The sequence below is a fragment of the Prionailurus bengalensis genome, chromosome D3, assembly GCF_016509475.1.
Source record: "Prionailurus bengalensis isolate Pbe53 chromosome D3, Fcat_Pben_1.1_paternal_pri, whole genome shotgun sequence".
Taxonomy (NCBI): Eukaryota; Metazoa; Chordata; class Mammalia; order Carnivora; family Felidae; genus Prionailurus; species Prionailurus bengalensis.
The window spans coordinates 28,310,291-28,329,869 of NC_057356.1; the positions used below are offsets into that span (position 1 = coordinate 28,310,291).

The following is a 19,579-nucleotide window of genomic DNA, read 5'->3' on the forward strand; positions in this document are numbered from 1 at the left end:
GTTTTGTTTAGAGTTACCTAAGAATTACTGAGTCTGACCTGGAAGTGGAACAATCAGACTTGGTGGTTGATTTTGGGAAGGAGAAAGCTCACTCTGAGATCCCATAGGCAAGCCTCCTCCTTGCCCCTTCTTGTTTTCAGCCCTTGGGGGTGCTCCCACTGCCTTAGCCAAAGCAGAGTTCCCCAATTCCTGATAAAAACCAATGGAGGGGATTGGGTTGCTCTAACTTGAGGTGTTGTTTCTCTTTTTTCACTTAATCCTCTCTTTTCCCAGGTTGATAGCTTAGAACATTGCCTTTGGCCTAGAAAAAATGGCTAGATATGTGCTCTATAAATAGTGGTTATCCCATTACTCTGGCTGCAATTTAAGTATATGAGGAATGGTGTTTTCTATTTTTATTTTACATATTGATTTTTTTTTTTTTTTCAAAAGAACCATCAGAAGGTGGATTCCTGATCTGAATACATTTCCACTTGTATTTTGATTTCATGTGGAAATATGAGTGAATAAACCTAAATGAATCTGTTCTACAGTAAAACAACTTCATGATGAAGCACAAATACGAATTAGAATAAATAAGTGCTAAAGGTACATTCCTCTTTCTCCTTCCCTACCTCCCACTCCCAGTTTTAATGTATTAAATTATCCAAGGTTCTGCTGGCCTATCTTTTTTATTAATATTAATTTGGTCTCAGATCACTTTCTATAATGTGAGATCTTTTGACATGTTAATCTAATTCAATCTCTTTTGTTCCTTGAAAATAATTTTACATCAAGAATTTCAAATAAAAATGGGCAATGACTAAAACCTGGATTGCTTCCAAATGTTTGATTAGGTACCAACATGGGTTGCCCCAACCGGGCCTCCAACCAGAAGTTGGAGGAAGACTTGCTTGCAGGTGTCCCTTGTTCCATCCTGCCATTAGAAAAGAGCTTCTGTGTAGGACTTCTGGAGAATGTAGGGAGAAGTGAGGTTCTCTGAACCCTGTGTTGGGATTGTCAGCCCGAGCAGGGTCTCCTCTTGTACCAGGACTCCTGCTTGAAAACAGAGGGTTCCATCTCTGGACAGAGCTCCTTGAACACTCAAGAGAGGATGCCCCCTTCAGGATGGTTGCTCCAGGGTCCACCCACATGTCATCAAGTCAAGAGAATAGATGATTGTCATGAAGACAAGAGCTGGACTATTGCCCAGACTGTCACCACTGATGATGGACAAGGTATTAAGAGGCATGAAGCACTGCTGTGACTTCCCTGACCCTCCACTTAAGGGGATCTCTCTTTCACTAGCTGAAATAGAAGCCCTCCTTGGTGGGTAGGCAGCCTCCATTTGCAGGATCACACTGGCTAATGTATCATTTGATGCATAATGAATATTAAAGTAAGGCACTGGCCTTGGGTTTTTGTCTTTCCTAAGCAACATCTACAGTGTATGCAATAAAACCACTCCTGGTGCTTTGCTGGAGCCACACTTCTTTTTGCCTGGGCTGCAGGTGGACTCTTTTGGTGGGCCTTCTGGTGATATAGAGGGGAGGGGTCACCTTGTCATTACTGCTGCCCCCTGGTCTGCAGCCCTCTCTGTCTTCAAGCTTGGTCTATGAGCCAGCTTGGCAGAACTCCTGGTAAAATTGCAGCATTCTGGCCCACCTTGAGAGTCTGACCCTGTCGCATTCCTGGGGTGGGTCCAGCAACTGCATTGTAAGAGGCTCCCCAGCGGATGACTAAGTTTTCCCAAGTTGGAGACCCACTGCATAGGTATTGCAGGACTACTCAGATTCACTAGCTTCTTTGCTTTTATTTCCTCTTGTGCACCTCTTTTGTTTACAAACTTTCCATGTCTTCCCATGTCTCAGAGTAAAGCCTTCATTCCTAATCAGACATACAAGCTGCCCCATACTTACTTATTAAGGCTTCTTCTCTGCCCCTTGTCACACGCAGCCTCCATGCCTTGGACCAGCCTGCCACTGTGCTGGAAACAACCTTCGCTAGCCTCCACTACTAGCCTGGGTTCCTTCAGGACATCATTGGGCTCCCTAGACCCCCGCCCAGCCAATACAGGTTATTTTGTGAGTTCACCCTCACCCTCGAGTGGACACTCAAGTGAAACTACTGTAGCCTCAGACATGGCAGCTTCGTCACATGGAGTTGATGCTCAGTATGTGCTTATGAAAATGAGCCCTATCTTTTGAGGTTTATGAAAATGAAACCGGCCTGGACCCCGTGGTTTCAGAAATAGGTAACGAAGTGCTACCTGGGCCGCCCGCCAGGCACCGGGCAGCTGTCATTCCTTTGGCCTCCAGGATGGACTACAGACTTTCTTACCCTCGGGACACGCCCCCCCCCCCAATCCCTTGGGCCTCATGGGCCCCGCCTTTCCACGTGCCACCGTCCCCGGTTGTTATTGGCTGTTCTGCCCTGATGTCTTGTTTATTAGCTCGTGACTAGGAGGTGGGTGAGGAGGTATCGGCATATCTCTGAGTTCATTGGTTCGTCAATCCGTCAATCATACGGTGCGTGCTTTCTTCAATTTTCATTGGCTAGCGAGCTCAGAGGGGGGATTCGGCAGTCGCCCGGTAATGGCGGATGGTGGCGGCTGGCGGGTAAGTGCTGGGGGCGCCCGGGAAGTGGGGGGAACCTCCTCGGACCTTGTGACCGGATTATCCGCGCCTTCTTCCAAGGAGGAGGCGGGATGGGCATCTGGGCGGGCAGCGCAGAGGCCTCCGGCTCAGGCGAGCTTCTCACTGCAGCCGCCGCGCCCCTGCGAGACCTACAGCGCTGAATGGAAGCTCTGCAGCAGCGCGCGGCACTTCCTGCACCACTACTACGTCCACGGCGAGCGGCCAGCCTGTGAGCAGTGGCGGCGCGACCTGGCCAACTGCCGAGAGTGGGAGGAGCGCCGGAGCGCGGAGGCCCAGGTGTGCCAGGGAGCCAGGGGTGGCGTTGGGCCGAGGGGGGGTGTATTGCTGAAGCGTCCGAGTGCACGGATCACGCCCTTCCCACGTTCCAAGTCCTGAGACGCCGGAGAGGAGTACTCACTGGGTCCCTCCTCTTTTTGTGCTTCCTTTCTTTTAAGAAATACGAAAAATTAGCATATCATCGGGGCTTTCATACATTGAAGACAAAGGAGGAAAGTTTAGAGTTTGGAGGGAGAGAGTGTTAGTGTTCTTAGCAGGCCTGCAGAGAAGGGGATATTGGGGAGGCCTGAAAAACCAGAAACCAGCCTTAAGAACCTTCACCCAGACCCAGGCGGGCACATCTGAAGAACAGAAAGAAGGTCCAGGTGTTTGGAGCAGAAGGAGGGTGGGCTGTAGAGAGGTAGGGGGTGAGGCTGGAGAGGTACCAGGTGGTATCTGGTGGGCCTTAAAAAAGGGTTTAGATTCAAGTGTAAACGTGTGCTGGGAAGTATGACTTGATTTGTATCTTTAAAAGGTCAGTCTGACTGCCATGGTGGGAGAATGTATTATGGAGGGGCAAAGAGACCAATGAGGAGATAGTTCTAGTTTTCCATTCATTCAGCAGATACTTATCATGATGGGAGCTCTTAGAGATACAGGAGTGATGAAAACCGAGCCCCTGCCCTTCTGGCACCTTCCGTGCCTTAGAGCTGTTTTTGGTTGGGGAGATGGAGAGAAGCTTGAAGGTGCAGTGCTCATGGGAAAGGGGTGAGGGCCCAGCAGGACTGGGGACTGCTTCAGCATGGTTAAATGTATGTGATTATTGAAACAGACAAACAGATATGGAAACCAAGCTCCTGTATAAAAGAAAGTGATGACAAATCCATAAGTGGAAATCAGAAAATTTTAAACAATAGCTTATAGCCTATACAGGAAGAGGTTAATGACTTTTTTTTTCTTTTTTTCTTTTTTTTTTTTTTAAGAGAGAGCTCATATATCAGTAAGAAAAATGGGGAGTGCGTGGGTGGGTCAGTCAGTTAAGTGTCAGACTCCTGGTTTAGGCTCAGGTCATAATCTCATGGTGTGGGTTTGAGCCCCAAGTCATATTCTGTGCTGACAGTGTGGAGCCTGTTTTGGATACTCTCTTACCCCCTCTATCTACCCCTCCCCTGCTTGCTCTCCATCTCTCTCTCTCTCTCTCTCTCTATTTAAACAAACATTAAAAAAAAGATTAAATGGGGATTATTTCAGAATAGAAAAGTTTGGCAAAGGGCAGGAAGAAGGAATTCATTCAAAAAAATCAAATGGCCTGGGATACAAGTTCAGATGACCAGTGGTTTCTGCCCAGTGACACATCAGAAGTGTCTGTAAGGATGTGGAGAAGCAGGGGTACGTGTGCAAATGTTTGTGGAGTGTTACGTGTTCTGATTATCCAACAATTCCATCTGATTATCCAAACGAATACCTTTTGACCCCCTAGTTTTACTTCTGAAAGTCCATCCTAGGGAAGTAATTGGGTAACAGTGCACAGTTAAAAGTTTAAAATATCCATTGCATCACTATTTGTGATAGCACAAAACCTGAAAGCATCCTAAATGCCACTAATAGACATTTAACCAAATAACTTCCTCCAAACAGTGGGGTATTACATAGCCATTAAAAAGAATAAATAGCGAATCTATCTGGGCAGGGAAAGGAACCTGTAGTATATGGTTTAGTGAAAAACTGAGGAAGTACAATAGCCAGTAGATTATTCCATCATCAAGGAAATATGTAGCATTAAAATTTAGTTCTAAAATTGTGTTGAGGAAGCTGTGAATTTCACCTCAGTTCCAGAAGTCTGGGAGTTTTTCATGTTCTTTGCATTGCTGATTGCTTTTTAAACAAGAACAAAAACATTGAGACAGTTGAGCTCTAGCAAAGACAATTAGAGAAGGTGAAATTATATGTGTAAAAAGGCTAGTAGAACACCTGGTGCCTACCAAGTGCACCTTTCATGGTGGTAAGGTACTGCCCTGTGTTTATTTGGCAGGGAGCAGGTGGGGGGAGGTGCGGGAATGGCAGAGAAAAGCCTGTTGGTTGAGTGTCACCTATTGTCTTTCATCTAGATTCCTCCTTGCCTGTCTGGGGCTCCCTGCTCATGTGTCTCTTGCCTTACCCTCCCCACTCTAGCCACTCTTTCAGACTCTTGTTTCTCTTCTCAGCCCCATCCTGGTCTCAGGAGGTAAACCTGATTAGGTCGACCGAAAGCATCAAGCCCTGAGACCCAGGAGAAGACATTTTAAAATTTACTCAAATTATGGTGAACTGCACAATAGTTTTTCACAGTAGCTTGGGAGAAAGTATGATCTATATGTGTGTGTTCTAATACGGAACAATCGCCAAGGTTTATTAGGTGGAAGCAGCCAAGTTTGTCTGACTTGTGTTTGGGAGGGTGCTATGGAGGAGGGAGGTTCAAGGGCCATGTGAGCCAGAAGTGATTGGGGTCTCCTTTGCACAGCAGTCCCTCTGTGAGAGTGAGCGTGCGAGAGTCCAGGCTGCACGGAAACACACCCTCGTGTGGGCCCTGAGGCAGAGCCCTCCTGCAGACTGGCACCTCCCTCTGCCACAGGAGGAGAAAGACCAGTGACGAGCACTCCTGAATGGCTTCCCCTGATCTAAGTGGGGCTATCGCAGGACCCTAAGAACAGTGACTGGCCAAAAGAGTCTAGTCGGTCCCTGAGAGCTTCTACCGCCTAGAACACAGAGCCTGAGGTCTCCAGCCCTACTTGCGCACCCTTCACCTGCATTCAGAGTGAACTGAACCTGAACTGCACCTGCTGCTGCAATGCTCTGAAAGACAATTTCACCCACTGCACAGCTTCCAGGATGCCAGACACCACTGCAGATCCCAGTGAGCAGCCAGGTCAGGCTGGTTTGTGTTCCCCTCTTGGGGACAGCAGCATTCTCAGGTAAATTCTTGAGTGGCAGCCCTGACCCAAGTGGTCATGTAGGGGGATCAGAATGAGGTAGCTAAATGGTTGTGTTGTAGTGAATGCCTTTCCTGGTCCTGGATTTGGTGAACTGCATTGCCAGCCCCTGGTGCTTACACAGAGCTACAGCCCACTCAGTTCCTCTGCGGACACAGGTGGGGTGTTTCTTCTCCTACGAGATAGGCCTCTTGAAGACTCTGGTTTTTAAGAAATGCACACAGGTACAGAATACACAAGCTTGCGTTAAAAGGGTTCATAGACTCTTGGCTTAAGAAAGCCAAGCCCGAGACACAATGGAATTTTAGTCTCTTTCCTTCAGAATATCCCTTGGTCATTTTTAGAAAATGTAGATTATATCAAAAGCCATTTCACATATTTTATTCCAAACAAAAGCTGACCATTAAATCCACAATTTAATAGTTGAGATTGTTAGATTTAGCACCTGACATTGTTGTACTGGGAGAGTTTTGGGATTTTGTGTGCTTATACTCTTGTAGATGTTTTAAAAATATATGCATATGAACCAACAAGAACTCTAGTTCTTGAAGAGGTCTTTTTATTACTAATAACTTTGCATCTTGTGGCTGCATAGCAGGCCCCATTGTATGGTGCTGAGGGTGAGGCTGGCTGTGTGCCCAGCACCCTCCCTGCTCCTTCCTGGCCAGTGAGGCCCACCGCATTTTATTTATTTATTTATTAATGCTTATTTTATTTTTGAGAGAGAGAGACAGAGTGTGAGCAGGAGAGGAGCAGAGAGAGAGGGAAACATAGAATCCGAAGCAAGTTCCAGGCTCTGAGCTGTCAGCACAGAATCCGATGCGGGGCTCCAACCCACGAACTGTGAGATCATGACCTGAGCTGAAGTCAGACATTTAACCAACTGAGCCACCCAGGTGCCCCGGGCCCACCGCATTTTAGTACTTCTTCACGACTGGACCCCAACCTGGCCAGAAAGGACATGTTTTAACTCCACCATCTTTTAACACACTCTTCGGGGCAAAATAATCCCATCTCTTCAGAAAGGCATACATTAAAGAAAACTTTGCCTTTTCATGTGCATTTTCTCCTTTGCTATGCTGAGTCCCTGTGACTGCATGTACCTGTAAATGTTAGGGGATCTGCGCGTAGGTCCTCAGTAGCCTTTCCTGAGTGTGTATGTACTTGTGAGTGGGGGGCGAGGGGAGAATGTGCACACAGGTCCCCAGTGGTCCTTCCTTGTGACTGTATACCTGGGAGTAGTGAGGGGTGTGCACATAGGTTCCAGTAGCCTCCCCCTGTATGTTTGTACCTGTGAGGTGAGGGGGGGGAGTGGTGTGCACCTAGGACCCCAATAACCCCTTCCTGTGTGTGTATGTAGCTGTTGAGTGGTGGGGATGTGTGTACACAGGTTCCCTATGGTTCCTCCCTGTGTGTGTGTCCCTGAGAGTGGTGTGGGTGTGCACATAGGAGCCCAGGAACAGAGGTGAGTATAAAGAGCCCATCCCAGGGTGGGGTGCCTTCACATCTGAGTCAACCAGGGTATCTCTTTTGTGGTGTGGCTACTTTCTGGAGCATTTTAGGCCAAGAAGGAGAGGGAAGGCTGCTGGCGATCTACGGGCATCCTCTTCACTCGGAAACATAAGGGATATTTGAATTTTCCAATCTGCATATGATCCCTTGGGCTTCCTGGGGCAGGGCTGCAATAGCAGCCAGCAGTCCTGAAGGGCTCACCTCAAGGGGTCCACACTCTACGTGCTTCTTTAGGGCCGGGGGCTGCCTGCCACTGACTGCTCTGTTAAGAAGTCTTATTCCTTCTCTGCTACTCAATGAGTTCCACGTTGACAAATAATCATCATTGCACAGAATGTTCCTACACCTGCTCCTGTGTTCACCCTTCACAACATCTGAGCACCTGCTACATGCCAGGAGGGCTCAGGCTCTAGGATTGCAGTCTTGAAATGGGCAAGTTACTTCAAAGAGTTTTAGTTGAGTTTAGGAGACAGACAAAACATTTAAACATCATTAAATAAGTCTAAAGTAATGTTAAGTGCTGTGAAGAAAATAGAGCAGGATCTCTTAAATTTCTTGCATGAAACCCGTAATAACAAGGGTTTTATGATCTGTACATACTTTGTATACAGCATATATGGTTGAAACAAGTTTCACAAAACAATCCTTGTATAGTGTGTGGTACACTGACATTTTCAGTTCTGTGCCACTGAAAATAAACTGCTGCACATGTGGCAACTTGGGTGAAACTCAAGGAAACCATGCGGAGTTAAATGGATACATATGATAGTTCCATTTATGTAACACTGGTGAGATGATGTAATTATAGATGGAGAATGGTTACTGCTGCCAAGGGTTAGGGATGGGAAGAGGGATGTGGATGTGGCTATTAAGGGGCACACAAGGGCATTCTGTGGTAATGGAACCTTCACATATACAGAGCTGAATGTGTGATGACATTTTGTAGTGCTAGGCATACACACAGATGATTGCAGACATAGTGGGAAACCTAAATACACTCTAGGCTGTACCTATGTCAGTCTCTGGGTACTGAGACTACTTGGTGTTTAAGATGTTGACACTTGAGACTGGGAGAACCACACACAGCCCCTCCCTGCACCCTTATTTCCAACCTCCTGTGAATCTGTAACTACTTCAAAATAAAAAGTTAAAACTGCTGGCCATGACCCCATGAATTGATTATATAACCTAATGGATGAAAACTGTTCGAAAAGCACTACTGCAAAGCACCTGCAGTGGGCCTGGAGGTGGGGAAGGCAACATCGGAGTCCAGACTTGGATTAAGAGGCTTGAGCCTTGTAGAGAAAGGGGCACACAGGCCACAAGGAATAAGTAAGTGCCATGTGCATACCAGGGGAAGGTGGATGGGGGGCTGTAAGGTGTAATCAGGGTGGTCAGGAGCCAAATGCCTGACCTGGCTTGTGCTTCACAGAGCCCTCTGGTTGCCTTGCAGAAGAGCTTGGCAGGGGCAAGGGGAATGCCCACATGGAGAGAGGAGTTGGCTGCTGCAGTGGAACAGGCAAAAGTTGGCAATGACGTGGACCTCAGAGGTAGCAATGAGGTGAAAAGTGGCTGGATTCGGTGACTGGCTCATAGGTAGAGCCAAAGAACTTAGAATCCTTAGGCAGGTTTTTCTCCGGTAAAAAGATTTATCTAAGTAAACCAGAAGTGAACCACACACTAGGAAAACCTGAAGTCTTACTCAATTGTTTCCCCAGTTTATGAGCACTAAGGTGGTGAAGAACCCAAAGCTTTTCTGAGGTGGCTAGCAGGCTCTATTTGTTCACTTGACCTTCACTATTTATGGCCTGAATTGTGCCCCCCGCCCCATTCCTACGTTTAAGCTTTATCTCCAAGTATGTCTGAATGGGACTTTATAGATAAGATGCTGAAAGAGGTAATTAACTTAAAATGCGATCATTGAAGTAGGCTGTAATCCAATTTGACTGGTATCCTTATTAAGAGAGGCACAGAAGGATGATGACCCTGTGAGGACACTGAGAAGGCAGCTCTGCAAACTAAAGGAGAGAGGTTTCAGGAGAAACCAATGCTGCCAACCCCTTTGATCTTGAGAGTTCTGGCCTCCAGAACAACTGTTGTTCAAGCCTCTTGGTTTAGGGTACTTTGTTCTGGCAGCCCCAGCACATTAATACATTCACTGTTCTAGACTAACAGCACTTGAATAAGAGGGGTGCCATGTGCTCCTAGGGGACACAGCAACTTTAGTGTGTCCCAGGCTTGCTCCAGTCTCTTCAGCCTCCCTTCCCAGCCTAAAACCCAAAGCTGGCCCTGCCAAAGATACGAGGAAACCCAAGTGCTCCATCTGCCCCAACAAGAAGGTTCTGCCTGTCTGCACAGGCGTGCGATACATAGTACAAAACCTGCATATCCTTCATTTCTCCTTGAGGTGCTTTGTGCCTCTTGCTGGTGGTGTCTGCCCCACAGGATTGGAATCTTTTTACTCAAAGTCTTGGCCATTCATTCCCCAATACCAGACAAGGAAGGGTAGCATCTCTCACCCCCATCCATTCTCAGGTGAATTAATTTTGACTCTAACATAAAACAGACACTTGATTAAACATTTATTCACAACGTGCTTGAGTCCTGTTCTGGCTCTAAAGGCAGCCTGCAGCTCTACCTCTTAAACTCCACCTGTGTATACACCTTGGTGATGTCATGGTACCTGCCTTCAGGGGGCTGGTAGTTGGAGACTGGTGGTGTGTAATCTGGCCCTTCTTTTTCAAAGGGGAACAAATTGGGGTCCCGCTTGGTGGCCTCCGCATGTAGCTCTGGAGACAGGAGTTGCAGCTCCTGCAGAGCTTCCTGTTGGGCCTCAAGCATGGACTTGATGGCATCTCTCTCCATCTCATGCTCTCGATGCTTATACAGGGACCACTTCTTCAGAAGCAGAGCTCTCCGCTCACTCTCCTCAAAAGGAAGCTCCATGTGAGGCCGCTGTCTGGGAACACACAAATCCAAAGGTGTGAAGTTGGGGATCACCAGTGTCACTGGCCAGGAAGTCTGGGTGACTGCATATGACCTAGCCCTCCCCACTGCCAGAAACAGATGAGACTTTGAGAAAAACATGGAAGTTAGGGACAAAATAAAGAATGGAATGTTGGTGTAACAGCTTTAACTGACGCTGGAAGCCAGTGCTATTTGCTTTATGTGGACGCAAGAAACAGCGATGCTCTAAGAAAATTGGTAGCACTTCCTCTGCCCCAGGCTGAGACTACCTTTGGGGAGAGGTGACTTTTCAGTGAAGTGGTGTTATGAAAATGGACACCCAAATCCCAGGGAGTCAAGAGCCCAGATCAGCCCACTAGAGTACCAAAAAAGCACGTGCCATGTCCCGTAGGTATGGCAAAGTGCTACTTTATAAATGGTACACTTTTTACAAGGCAGCACACAACAAGCCTACACACAACACATGCCAACTATGAGCATCTGTATCATAAAGCTTGAGGCTAAGTGTTTTCTACCATCAAGATGGGGCAAGGGCTGCAGACCCAAGACCCAAGTCATCAGTCATATAGCTAAAACTCCTCTTGCAAGAAAGCAACAATATGAACTGGCTTATCAAACAGTTATTCCGAGTTTCTTTCCCATTTCAGCCATTCAAGAGCACCACCAAAGAATGCTTTTGCCAACTGAGGTGCCTGCGTGGCTTAGTTGGCTGGGTGTCTGACTTCAGCTCAGGTCACGATCTCGTGGTTTCGCCAGTTCAAGCCCTGCATCAGGCTCTCTCCTGTCAGCACAGAGCTGCTTGGATCCTCTGTGTGTCTCCCCCCCCACCCCGGCTTTTGTGCTCGCTCGCTCTCTTGAAAATAAATATTTAGGGGTGCCTGGGTGGCGCAGTCGGTTAAGCGTCCGACTTCAGCCAGGTCATGATCTCGCGGTCCGTGAGTTCGAGCCCCGCATCGGGCTCTGGGCTGATGGCTCAGAGCCTGGAGCCTGTTTCCGATTCTGTGTCTCCCTCTCTCTGCCCCTCCCCCGTTCATGCTCTGTCTCTCTCTGTCCCAAAAATAAATAAACGTTGAAAAAAAAAAAAAGAAAAGAAATATTTAAAAAAGTAAAAAAGAATGCTTTTGCCAACTCCCACAAGACAGTCAAGGAGAAAAGGACTCAGACCAGGACCTAGTCACCCCACACCCACTCACCCCTTCCTGTCACAGGCATGAAATGCAGACAAAACTAGCCAAAGATGATGGAACTCTTTTGTCCTGAGAACCTCAACTCTAGAGGACCCTTACCTTGCTTTATCCAAGAGCTTCACAGGTGTTATAAAATCTTCAATGGGGATTAGCTCCTGGCTAGCTTTCTCCAGTCGTCTGATTCTCTTTTTCAAACGGTCCTTTGCTGCTTGGTCTTTTTTAGGATCTACCTTTTTCTTCTTTCTCAGAGGTTCCGCTCTAATGGGAAAGCAAACATTAGACATTTTCCTCTTCAGGCTCAGGAACATGCTGAGACATGGCACTAGGTGAAGTGCCCTGAACTTATACTGAGCTCTCCACTGGGGAAGGAACTATGCAGGGGTCTTAACCTCACCAGTGGAGTGTGTAAGGGAGATGGCCTCCAATCCAGGATCCTTGTGAGAACTGTGGGTACTGTTAAGCCAGGAAGGGCTAGAAAAACTTCATATGGCATCAGGATATAAATTAAAAGTACTCATCTTTAGTGTTGGGTTCAGGTGTGCCTTGGGGTTGCAATGGAAACTGAAAATACTAAACGGATGAATTAGAAAATCATTACGTTATAAATGGATTTGTAATTTTTTATTAAAAGTGATTTTAGTAAGACTAAGACAGTATAATAAAAGTGACTGGCGTATCCCTATTTACTTTTCAGGATTTCTTAACAAATTTCCCCATCCTAGAGCATTGACAAAAGTCCGATGTACTCCTGAGAACATATATCCTCTGGTGAGAATATACTACTAAAAATTAAATTCTCTAGCATCAAGACTGAGCTTTGTGAATCAAGTCCCTAGAAAGTATCCGGACTCCTAGGTGGGAAATCTAGTCCTCATGCCTCTCCCCACCTCTCCAGGGAACCAGAAATGGAAGGCCCATGGAGAAACAAGTCTATGCTGTGTCCTTTAAAACATACAAGAATCCCTCTAAAACTAATTTTTATTTAAACCACTTTTAAGTTAAATTTTTGTTTTGTGTTTACAGACAGCAGTGTTCCACATATAGAATGCTGAAAGAAAAGCATCTGCCAAAATTTTACTGAGAAAATTTGCAGGAAATTAATTTTGCAAACAATGTCCAGTGGTCTCTTGCTTTCTTCTGTTCATATGCACATCAGTCTCCCGCCGACACCCCCAAAGAGGTCAGGCCCACGGTAGTTTACCTCATGGGAATGAGTTCCCAGAAGGAAAATAATGAAGCTCGCTGGTGGGTGTCTCTAATCTGTGTCTGCCAAGTTCCCAGAAGCCTGAAAGAGATAAGATATATAAATGTCTGATTCTCCCCACTGAACAGGAAAAAGGGAAAAAATTATGATACTCAAAATCTGGGGCCCTTGTAACTATTGGATGTGACGACGAGGTCAATGTGGGAGACTTCAACCCCCCCCCCCCCCCCCCCCCCCCCCCCCCCCCCCCCCCCCCCCCCCCCCCCCCCCCCCCCCCCCCCCCCCCCCCCCCCCCCCCCCCCCGTTCACACTAGAGAGCACTTGGGCAGGGTCCCTGCTCGCCAGGGTCCTTGGTTTTCCAACCACAGGAAGAGGCGCCATCAGCTAGCTCCTCCCGAAGATAAACTGGTCAAGAGTGGTCAGGGAGGGAGCGCAGGCGAGGCACCCGCCCGAGACACTGCTGAGGTCCGCACTCACCAGCTCCCCGAGCGCAGAGCGCGGGCGGAAGCTCTCAGCGCTGCGACAGCCATGGCCCCTCTGGCAGCCGACCGGCTATTTCCGGGCGCACACCCTTGGCTGTCCGTCCCGCCGTGCGCCGCGCAAAGGTCCGGCCTTCCCGTGGCTCCGCGTTCCCGCGTTCCGGCTGAGGAGGGCTGGATTGCACCTGGCCCGCCCCCGACGTGGCCCCGCCCCGCACGTCCCGACGGCACGCGGGCAAGCTCTGAGAGCTTAGAGCCTTGCGTGACGTCTTCCTTTCTGCCTATGTTTGCGGTTGAGAGCCTTTCCCGGCTGAGGGCACGACCCCGCCAGTGGTTCTCCTAATTAGTCGGCCTGCGCCCCTGTGAGGGCCAAGACCCCACAGTACAGCCGAAGTGGCCGAGAGGGCGTCCTTATGGGTCCAAGTGCCCCCGTCTGTGAAAACGGCCCCGATCTTCCATAAACGTGTTCGTCTCGGCATCCCCCTGACCCTTCCCGGGACTAGTTCGTTCCCCCGTTTTCGTCTGAGCCCGGGGCTGCGGCCCCTGCCGGCAACAACATCCCGGCTTTGGCACGTGGCCTGGCGCTTTCGAGATGCCCAATAAACGCGTGTTGATGAATGACGGAAGCTAGCTAATTAGTCGGACTCGGAACCAGCGAGGTAGAGAGCTGGAGAGAGGCCGTTCACGCCATCCTGACCCCTCCCGACTCCGGTGGCCCGGGCTGCAACTCGAGGCCCTGTTCGCCCGCCGCACTCCCAGCCGACCCCCTCGGCGGCAGCCGCGCCAGGGCGGGCCCCAAGCGCAGCCAGCCTGCTTTGCCCCTACCCAAGAAGGAGCCTGGCGGCCCCGTCTGCGCAGGGAGCGGTTTCCCGCCGGGGCGATTTGGCAGGTGCGCGCCGTGACTTCCGGCGTTGCCCGGGAGCCGCCGGAGGAGGAGCGGCGCAGGGGATGCGGCTGTGGCGGCGGCGGCGGCGGCCGAGCGCGGGGGGCGGCTGTGGCGGCGGAGGGGGGCGCGGGCCGGCGATGGCGCGGCGGCGCTGAGGGCGCTGGGCGGGCGGCGGCCGGAGGGAGGCGCGGGAGGAAGCAGCAGCGGTGGCTCCATGGCCCGGGCGCGCTGAGGGACACGGCCCTCGCCTCAGCCCGGCGGCGGCGGCGGCGGCGGCGGCGGCCGAACAATGAAGCTCCTGAAGCCGACCTGGGTCAACCACAATGGTGAGTGCGCGCAGTGGTTGCGGAAGGCCGAGCCTGGAGTGGGGTCGGGGTCTAGAGTAGGGTCAGAGCCGCGCACAGGCCGTGCCCGCCTCGCCCCCCGACGAGCCCGGTGCCCAGTACCCAAACCGCGGGGTTGGCGAGAGCGGACTTTGTCCTCGGCACGGGGAAGCCGGCGAGCTCGGGCACGTGCTCCGCTTGCCCTCAGCGAATCCGCCTTCACCCCTGGCACTTACACTGAGCCCTCGGTCGCCCACCCGTGGTCCGTGGAGGAGCCGCGGCCTGCCTCCGGGGAGCGGCCCTGGGCGCCAGCCAGCTCCTGCCACTCGTCTGCATCAGCCAGGATGTGCTCAAATGGTCCAGTGTCTGAAACTGGGGTCCAGTCCTCCTTGTGGCCTTTCAGTGGCAGGGTGAACACCTGAAATATGCGTATCTCTGCCCTGGTGAAGGGGCTGTTACTGCCAGGGTCTGGTGACAGTGCCCCCATTTGGGGGACTGTGGCTCGGGCCCCAAGGTCCCACAGCTGAACGAACCACGTTTGTTCTGTACTGAGACATCAGGGTGACTTGGGTTGGAGCTCATAAGGCGAGTGGTGATCTAGGAGAGGGCTTTCCTTAGCCCTGTGGCAGTGGCTCCAGAGCACACCCTTGGGGAACAGACTCTTTCAATCCTCTGGTTGTGTACAGATAAGCACCCAAAACTGGTAGCACAGTTTGTCATAGTTGTACTTGATTAGCACAACTGCAGGAATTGGCCTTTGCTCGCCAGGGAGGTGAGGAGAAAGAGCCACCCCCCCTCCCCAATCTTCCTGCTGATAGCACTGAAGCCCAGGGAGCACTTCTCCAGCCTAAGGCCTGAAGCCCTGATTCCAGGCTGTCTCTGCTGACAGGAAAAGGGTCACCCTGATTCTGTCTTGTTCCTCATTTCTACTTTGCAATGCGACTAGAGGGAGCTAGTGTTTTCTTTGAGAGCAAGTAGAAGGCCCTTTTTTATACATGTGTAGCTTTTTAGTTTTGAACTTAATCCCAGGATGTTTTCTACTATTGCAACTGAACTGAACTGAAACTGTATGTCCTTACAGTCAGAAGTGCTCTTTCCTCCATCTTCTTGTGTGACATCTTTCTCATTTTTCAGTGTCCCGATGAGGTCACCTTTTTTGTTGTTGTTCCCATTTCTCCTGTTGTATTCCACTTGATGTGCCCTGTCCCTGTGGGTTTACGTTTCATATTACTCACCCTCCAGCCCCAGCCCCTGCCCCAGGGCAGGGCCTCATTCTATATTCCCTGCTAAACTCAGCAGTACCTCCCACACAAAGGGTATGTGGTAAATATTGGGTACAAGAGGTATGCTGAGGTTTCCATAATTTACAAAGACACAATTAGGTTTACTGTGCATGAAAGCAAAAGTGGTGAACTTGAGTTTCATTTCTCCTGTGCTGATCTCCAAGAGCATTTCCTGATGTGTAGCATGTAGATCTTTCCCTGGAGAATTGGGCAAATGTTCGTTAATTATAAATTATGGTGCTTGTGAGTCAGGAAAGGAAACGTTTTGTTATGAACTAGTTTGCTGTGTAAGTGAAGATCTGAAGGAATTTTTATTTTAAAACGCTTTGTCTAGATCAATTTTTGTGTATGGTCTACCCCTCTTCAGTCTCTTTTACTTCTTGCCATATAATTTCTAACTTTGTGATAAACTCCTTTGTAAGACACAAGTTTTATGCTATGTAAGCATAAGTATGTCAAGATGCTTAAGCGATTAGGTACAAATGAGAGAGAGAGAGTCTGCAACCAGGCCAGCAGCCAAACATCCCAGCCTGGCAGAGTGGGCAGAGCAGTGGGCTCTGGCCTCTTGTTGCTATAGTCTCTCTCTCCATGGTCCTAGAATAGAACAGGATGATATCTGCTCTGCTTTCTTCACAGTACAAATGTGATCTTTGGTAGCAAAGGTAGACACAAAAGGTAGACACAAAAAAAGGTAGAATATAAAGTGCTTTCGAAATCTAAGAGACAATAATAAATTAAGACTGGTGGTCTAGGATATAACTTTCTTTTAAAATATCCTGAAATCAACCTCTGTCTCTTCAAGTGTTCAGAAGGACTGTCAGGGTAGATTACCACTATCTGAAGGACATGATAGTGATCTAGATCACTACTGAGCAGTCTTTTAAAGACTGGTGAATAGTAGTTGCTGCAGGGAACAGGGGCTGCTTAGCCAGAAGCCAGAGTTGTGGCTAGTGGCCAGTAAAATCACACTTACTTTGGATTAACAAACCCAAAAGACCATGGTGCTTTGGAGAGTGCATCCTTGCACTTTCTGCCTTCCTGATGCTGCATTCCTGTCTCCTGACCCGTTCTGTAGCTTGAACATACTTTTTCTGGTGTCTGAGAGTCCAAAGAGGGAAGGAGCAGAGAGCCCAGCATATTACCTGTGGGGGCAGAATCCATTCACACATGGTGGAGAGGACAGCTAGAATAGAGCAGGTTAAAGGCAAAGGAAGAAATATCTGTTGGCGTGTAAGCATTCTTTTGGTCTCCATCTTCCTGGTTAATAATATTGGTAAGACCTTTCCTCTAAGCTAGGTTTCTCAACCTCAGCACTATTGACACTTTGGGTCACATAATTGTTGTGAGGACCATACTGTGTGTTGTAGGATGTTAACATCCCTGGCCTCAATCCATCGGATACCAGTACCACCCCCCACCCCCAAACGCACACACTCAATTGTGACAACCAAAAATGTCTCCAGACATTGCCGGTATCCCCTGGTGGCCAGAATCACCCCCAGTTGAGAATCACTGCTTTAAAGTGACCAGTAAATTAATAAATCTTGAGGTGTGTCATATCACAGTGAAATGAGCCTTGAACATGGAATCAGACTGGATTCAAGATGCCATCATTTATTACCTGTAAATACTTAGGCTTGTGAGTCCACTTCTAGGCCTTGGTAAAGTTGAGGAAATGTAAAGATTTGTTCCTGTTATTTCACCCTGTACTCAAATATGAAAGACTGTCTTAAATTAAGATATATAATAAAAGCTAATAATATTTATTACTTACATAGGAGTTACGTACCAGCCACTGTTTATACCCGTTTTACTCTGTGTTCTTGGATATTGTATTCCATATATATTTAATTTTATTTTAGGCTTGGCCAGAATAAGTTTCATTTATAAGTTAGGTTAGTTTGTATTTTAGAAAATTTCATGGAAATTCATGGTTCTTGGGGTGCCTGGAGGGCTCAGTCAGTTAAGCATCCGCTTTTGATCTTGGCTCAGGTCGTGATCTCATGGTTCGTGGCATTGAGCCCTGGGTCTGGCTCTGCACAGACAGCATGGAGTCTGCTTGGGATTCTTTCTCTCCCTCTCTCTCTGCCCCTCCCTCCACATGTGCATGCTTTCTCTCTCTCAAAATAAATAAATAAACTTAAAAAGAAAAAAAAGAAATTCATGGTTCTTCCCATCCCTGGGCCTTTGTTCCTGAGAGTTTCTGGAATTTTTCACCCCTGAGCAGATAGCGTTCATGCACAGCTCTTCAGGGAAGCCCATTCTAACCAGAAGGGCCAGGACTGAAAGAACTCTTGTCCTCCCTTGGCCTCTGGCTCACACTTTGATGGCATTGTTGTAAAAAGGCATTTGGCAAATTTTCAACACTGGGATAATTTGTCAGTTAATCACATTGCTTTATGGTGTATGTTTTTGCTTCTGCCCTTTAATTGGATTATTTTTCCCCCTACCCTATGTCCTTTCAGAAGGGATTTCAAGACATCTTCCTGAGACATATACTGCATCTGGGTGAAAATAAATAAGTCAGCTTGAAGGAGAAATGCAAGCAGGATAGTACAGTAATGAAGTCAGCAGCGGGTGTGGAAAGGCCCTGCCTGGTTGCTAGAGGGGCACTGCAGACTTATCTCTGAGAACAGCCTGGGAGGGACCCTAATGGTGATATTTTATGATTGCAGTGGTCGTTAAGATAAGCTTTGCAGTTTGTTTATGTCAGGGGTTCTCAAACAGGCCAATGTCTGGAAACACTTTTGGTTTTTACAACTGAAGTGGGGGTGCTACTGGCATCTAGTAGGTAGAGGGTGGGACTGCTGCTGAACACCCTGCAGCATGCAGGACATTCCCCCATAGTAAAGAACCATCTGGCCCAAAATGTTAGTGGTGCTGAGATTGAGAAACCCTGCTCTACATAAGAACTTTGTTTTGTTTTGTTTTTTTAAATATGAGAGAGGGGGCGCCTGGGTGGCGCAGTCGGTTAAGCGTCCGACTTCAGCCAGGTCACGATCTCGCGGTCCGTGAGTTCGAGCCCCGCGTCGGGCTCTGGGCTGAAGGCTCAGAGCCTGGAGCCTGTTTCCGATTCTGTGTCTCCCTCTCTCTCTGCCCCTCCCCCGTTCATGCTCTGTCTCTCTCTGTCCCAAAAATAAATAAACGTTCAAAAAAAAAAAAAATTTTAAATATGAGAGAGAGCACGCAAGTGGGGGAGAAGGGCAGAAGGGAGGAGAGAGAGAGAATCTTAAGCAGGCTCCATGCTCAGCACAGAGCCTGATGCAGTGTTTGATCCCGTGACCCTGGGATCGTGACCTAAGCCAAAATCAGGAGTTAGTCACTCAACCAGCTGAGTTACCCAGGCACCCCTAGATAGAACATTTTTATTGTTATTTGCCTTTTTATGTATTTGTCTCATGGTTCCAACTAGATTATAAGTTTCGTGAAGACGAGAATTTTATCTTTTATTTTGGAGTCAGATAGTCTTGTTCTTGAATCTCTGTGCTCTGCTGCTCACCAAATATGTGTTACAGAGGTTCTTTTAATTTCATTTCCTGACTTGTTAAATGAAGCCAATAACACCTGTCTCACCTGCTACCTATCAAGGCTCAGGAAACCCAAGCTCTCTCCATAACTCATTGAGTTATGCCTGAAGACAGTAGGTTGATTTAAAAAAAGAACCAGAATACATTTGAAGAAGATTCAGAAGAAAACTGGATGAGATTTTAACTTAGATAATATACATGTGGATCTTTCACTTATTTATGGATGAAACTTTGAGCCATTCTGGAGAGAAGATCCATGGTGATCAGAGGTAAATAAGGCTACCCCTATATATGGAAGGCTGTGTAGTAGGTGGGAGAGAAGGACGTACAGACTACATTCTACGATGCAGG

The 19,579-nt window shown here is 48.3% G+C and overlaps 3 protein-coding genes across 6 annotated transcripts in view; 2 read left to right on the forward strand and 1 right to left on the reverse strand.

The window, feature by feature from the left end:
- Window positions 1-69: 69 nt before the first annotated feature.
- Window positions 70-8,529, forward strand: CD3H22orf39 (chromosome D3 C22orf39 homolog). Of its 2 annotated transcripts, none has more exons than XM_043558095.1 (4): window positions 70-1,217; window positions 1,936-2,597; window positions 2,745-2,912; window positions 5,392-8,529. In XM_043558095.1, exons 2-4 carry the CDS (start codon window positions 2,574-2,576, stop codon window positions 5,518-5,520), a joined length of 321 nt encoding a protein of 106 aa, XP_043414030.1. In that variant the 5' UTR covers window positions 70-1,217; window positions 1,936-2,573; the 3' UTR covers window positions 5,521-8,529. The 2 variants fall into 2 exon arrangements, with proteins under 2 accessions (XP_043414030.1, XP_043414031.1); XM_043558096.1 differs by having other exon boundaries at window positions 5,395-6,396.
- A 1,408-nt stretch (window positions 8,530-9,937) lies between these two features.
- MRPL40 (mitochondrial ribosomal protein L40) lies at window positions 9,938-14,075 on the reverse strand. Of its 2 annotated transcripts, none has more exons than XM_043558093.1 (4): window positions 13,208-14,075; window positions 12,728-12,811; window positions 11,626-11,784; window positions 9,938-10,331 (listed from the first exon to the last, which is right to left on the reverse strand). In XM_043558093.1, exons 1-4 carry the CDS (start codon window positions 13,258-13,260, stop codon window positions 10,007-10,009), a joined length of 621 nt encoding a protein of 206 aa, XP_043414028.1. In that variant the 5' UTR covers window positions 13,261-14,075; the 3' UTR covers window positions 9,938-10,006. The 2 variants fall into 2 exon arrangements, with proteins under 2 accessions (XP_043414028.1, XP_043414029.1); XM_043558094.1 differs by having other exon boundaries at window positions 13,698-14,048.
- Window positions 14,076-14,252: 177 nt separating this feature from the next.
- LOC122470460 (protein HIRA) overlaps window positions 14,253-19,579 on the forward strand; it is a 94,521-nt gene continuing 89,194 nt past the window's right edge. For both annotated transcript variants that reach the window (XM_043558089.1, XM_043558086.1), the window contains exon 1: window positions 14,253-14,421. In XM_043558089.1, coding sequence (XP_043414024.1) covers window positions 14,385-14,421 — 37 coding nt within the window. In that variant the 5' untranslated portion in view covers window positions 14,253-14,384. The remainder of the gene's footprint in view (window positions 14,422-19,579) is intronic.

Excerpts from the sequence above, each read along its gene's own strand:
- MRPL40 (XM_043558093.1), bottom strand. The coding sequence starts at position 13,260 with ATGGCTGTCGCAGCGCTGAGAGCTTCCGCCCGCGCTCTGCGCTCGGGG. Across the intron at positions 12,812-13,207 it reads GCTCTGCGCTCGGGGAGCTG|GCTTCTGGGAACTTGGCAGA; the intron begins GTGAGTGCGGAC and ends TATCTCTTTCAG. Across the intron at positions 10,332-11,625 it reads AAGCTCTTGGATAAAGCAAG|ACAGCGGCCTCACATGGAGC; the intron begins GTAAGGGTCCTC and ends GTGTGTTCCCAG.
- CD3H22orf39 (XM_043558095.1), top strand. The coding sequence starts at position 2,574 with ATGGCGGATGGTGGCGGCTGGCGG. Across the intron at positions 2,598-2,744 it reads CGGATGGTGGCGGCTGGCGG|CCGCCGCGCCCCTGCGAGAC; the intron begins GTAAGTGCTGGG and ends TTCTCACTGCAG. Across the intron at positions 2,913-5,391 it reads GCCGGAGCGCGGAGGCCCAG|CAGTCCCTCTGTGAGAGTGA; the intron begins GTGTGCCAGGGA and ends TCCTTTGCACAG.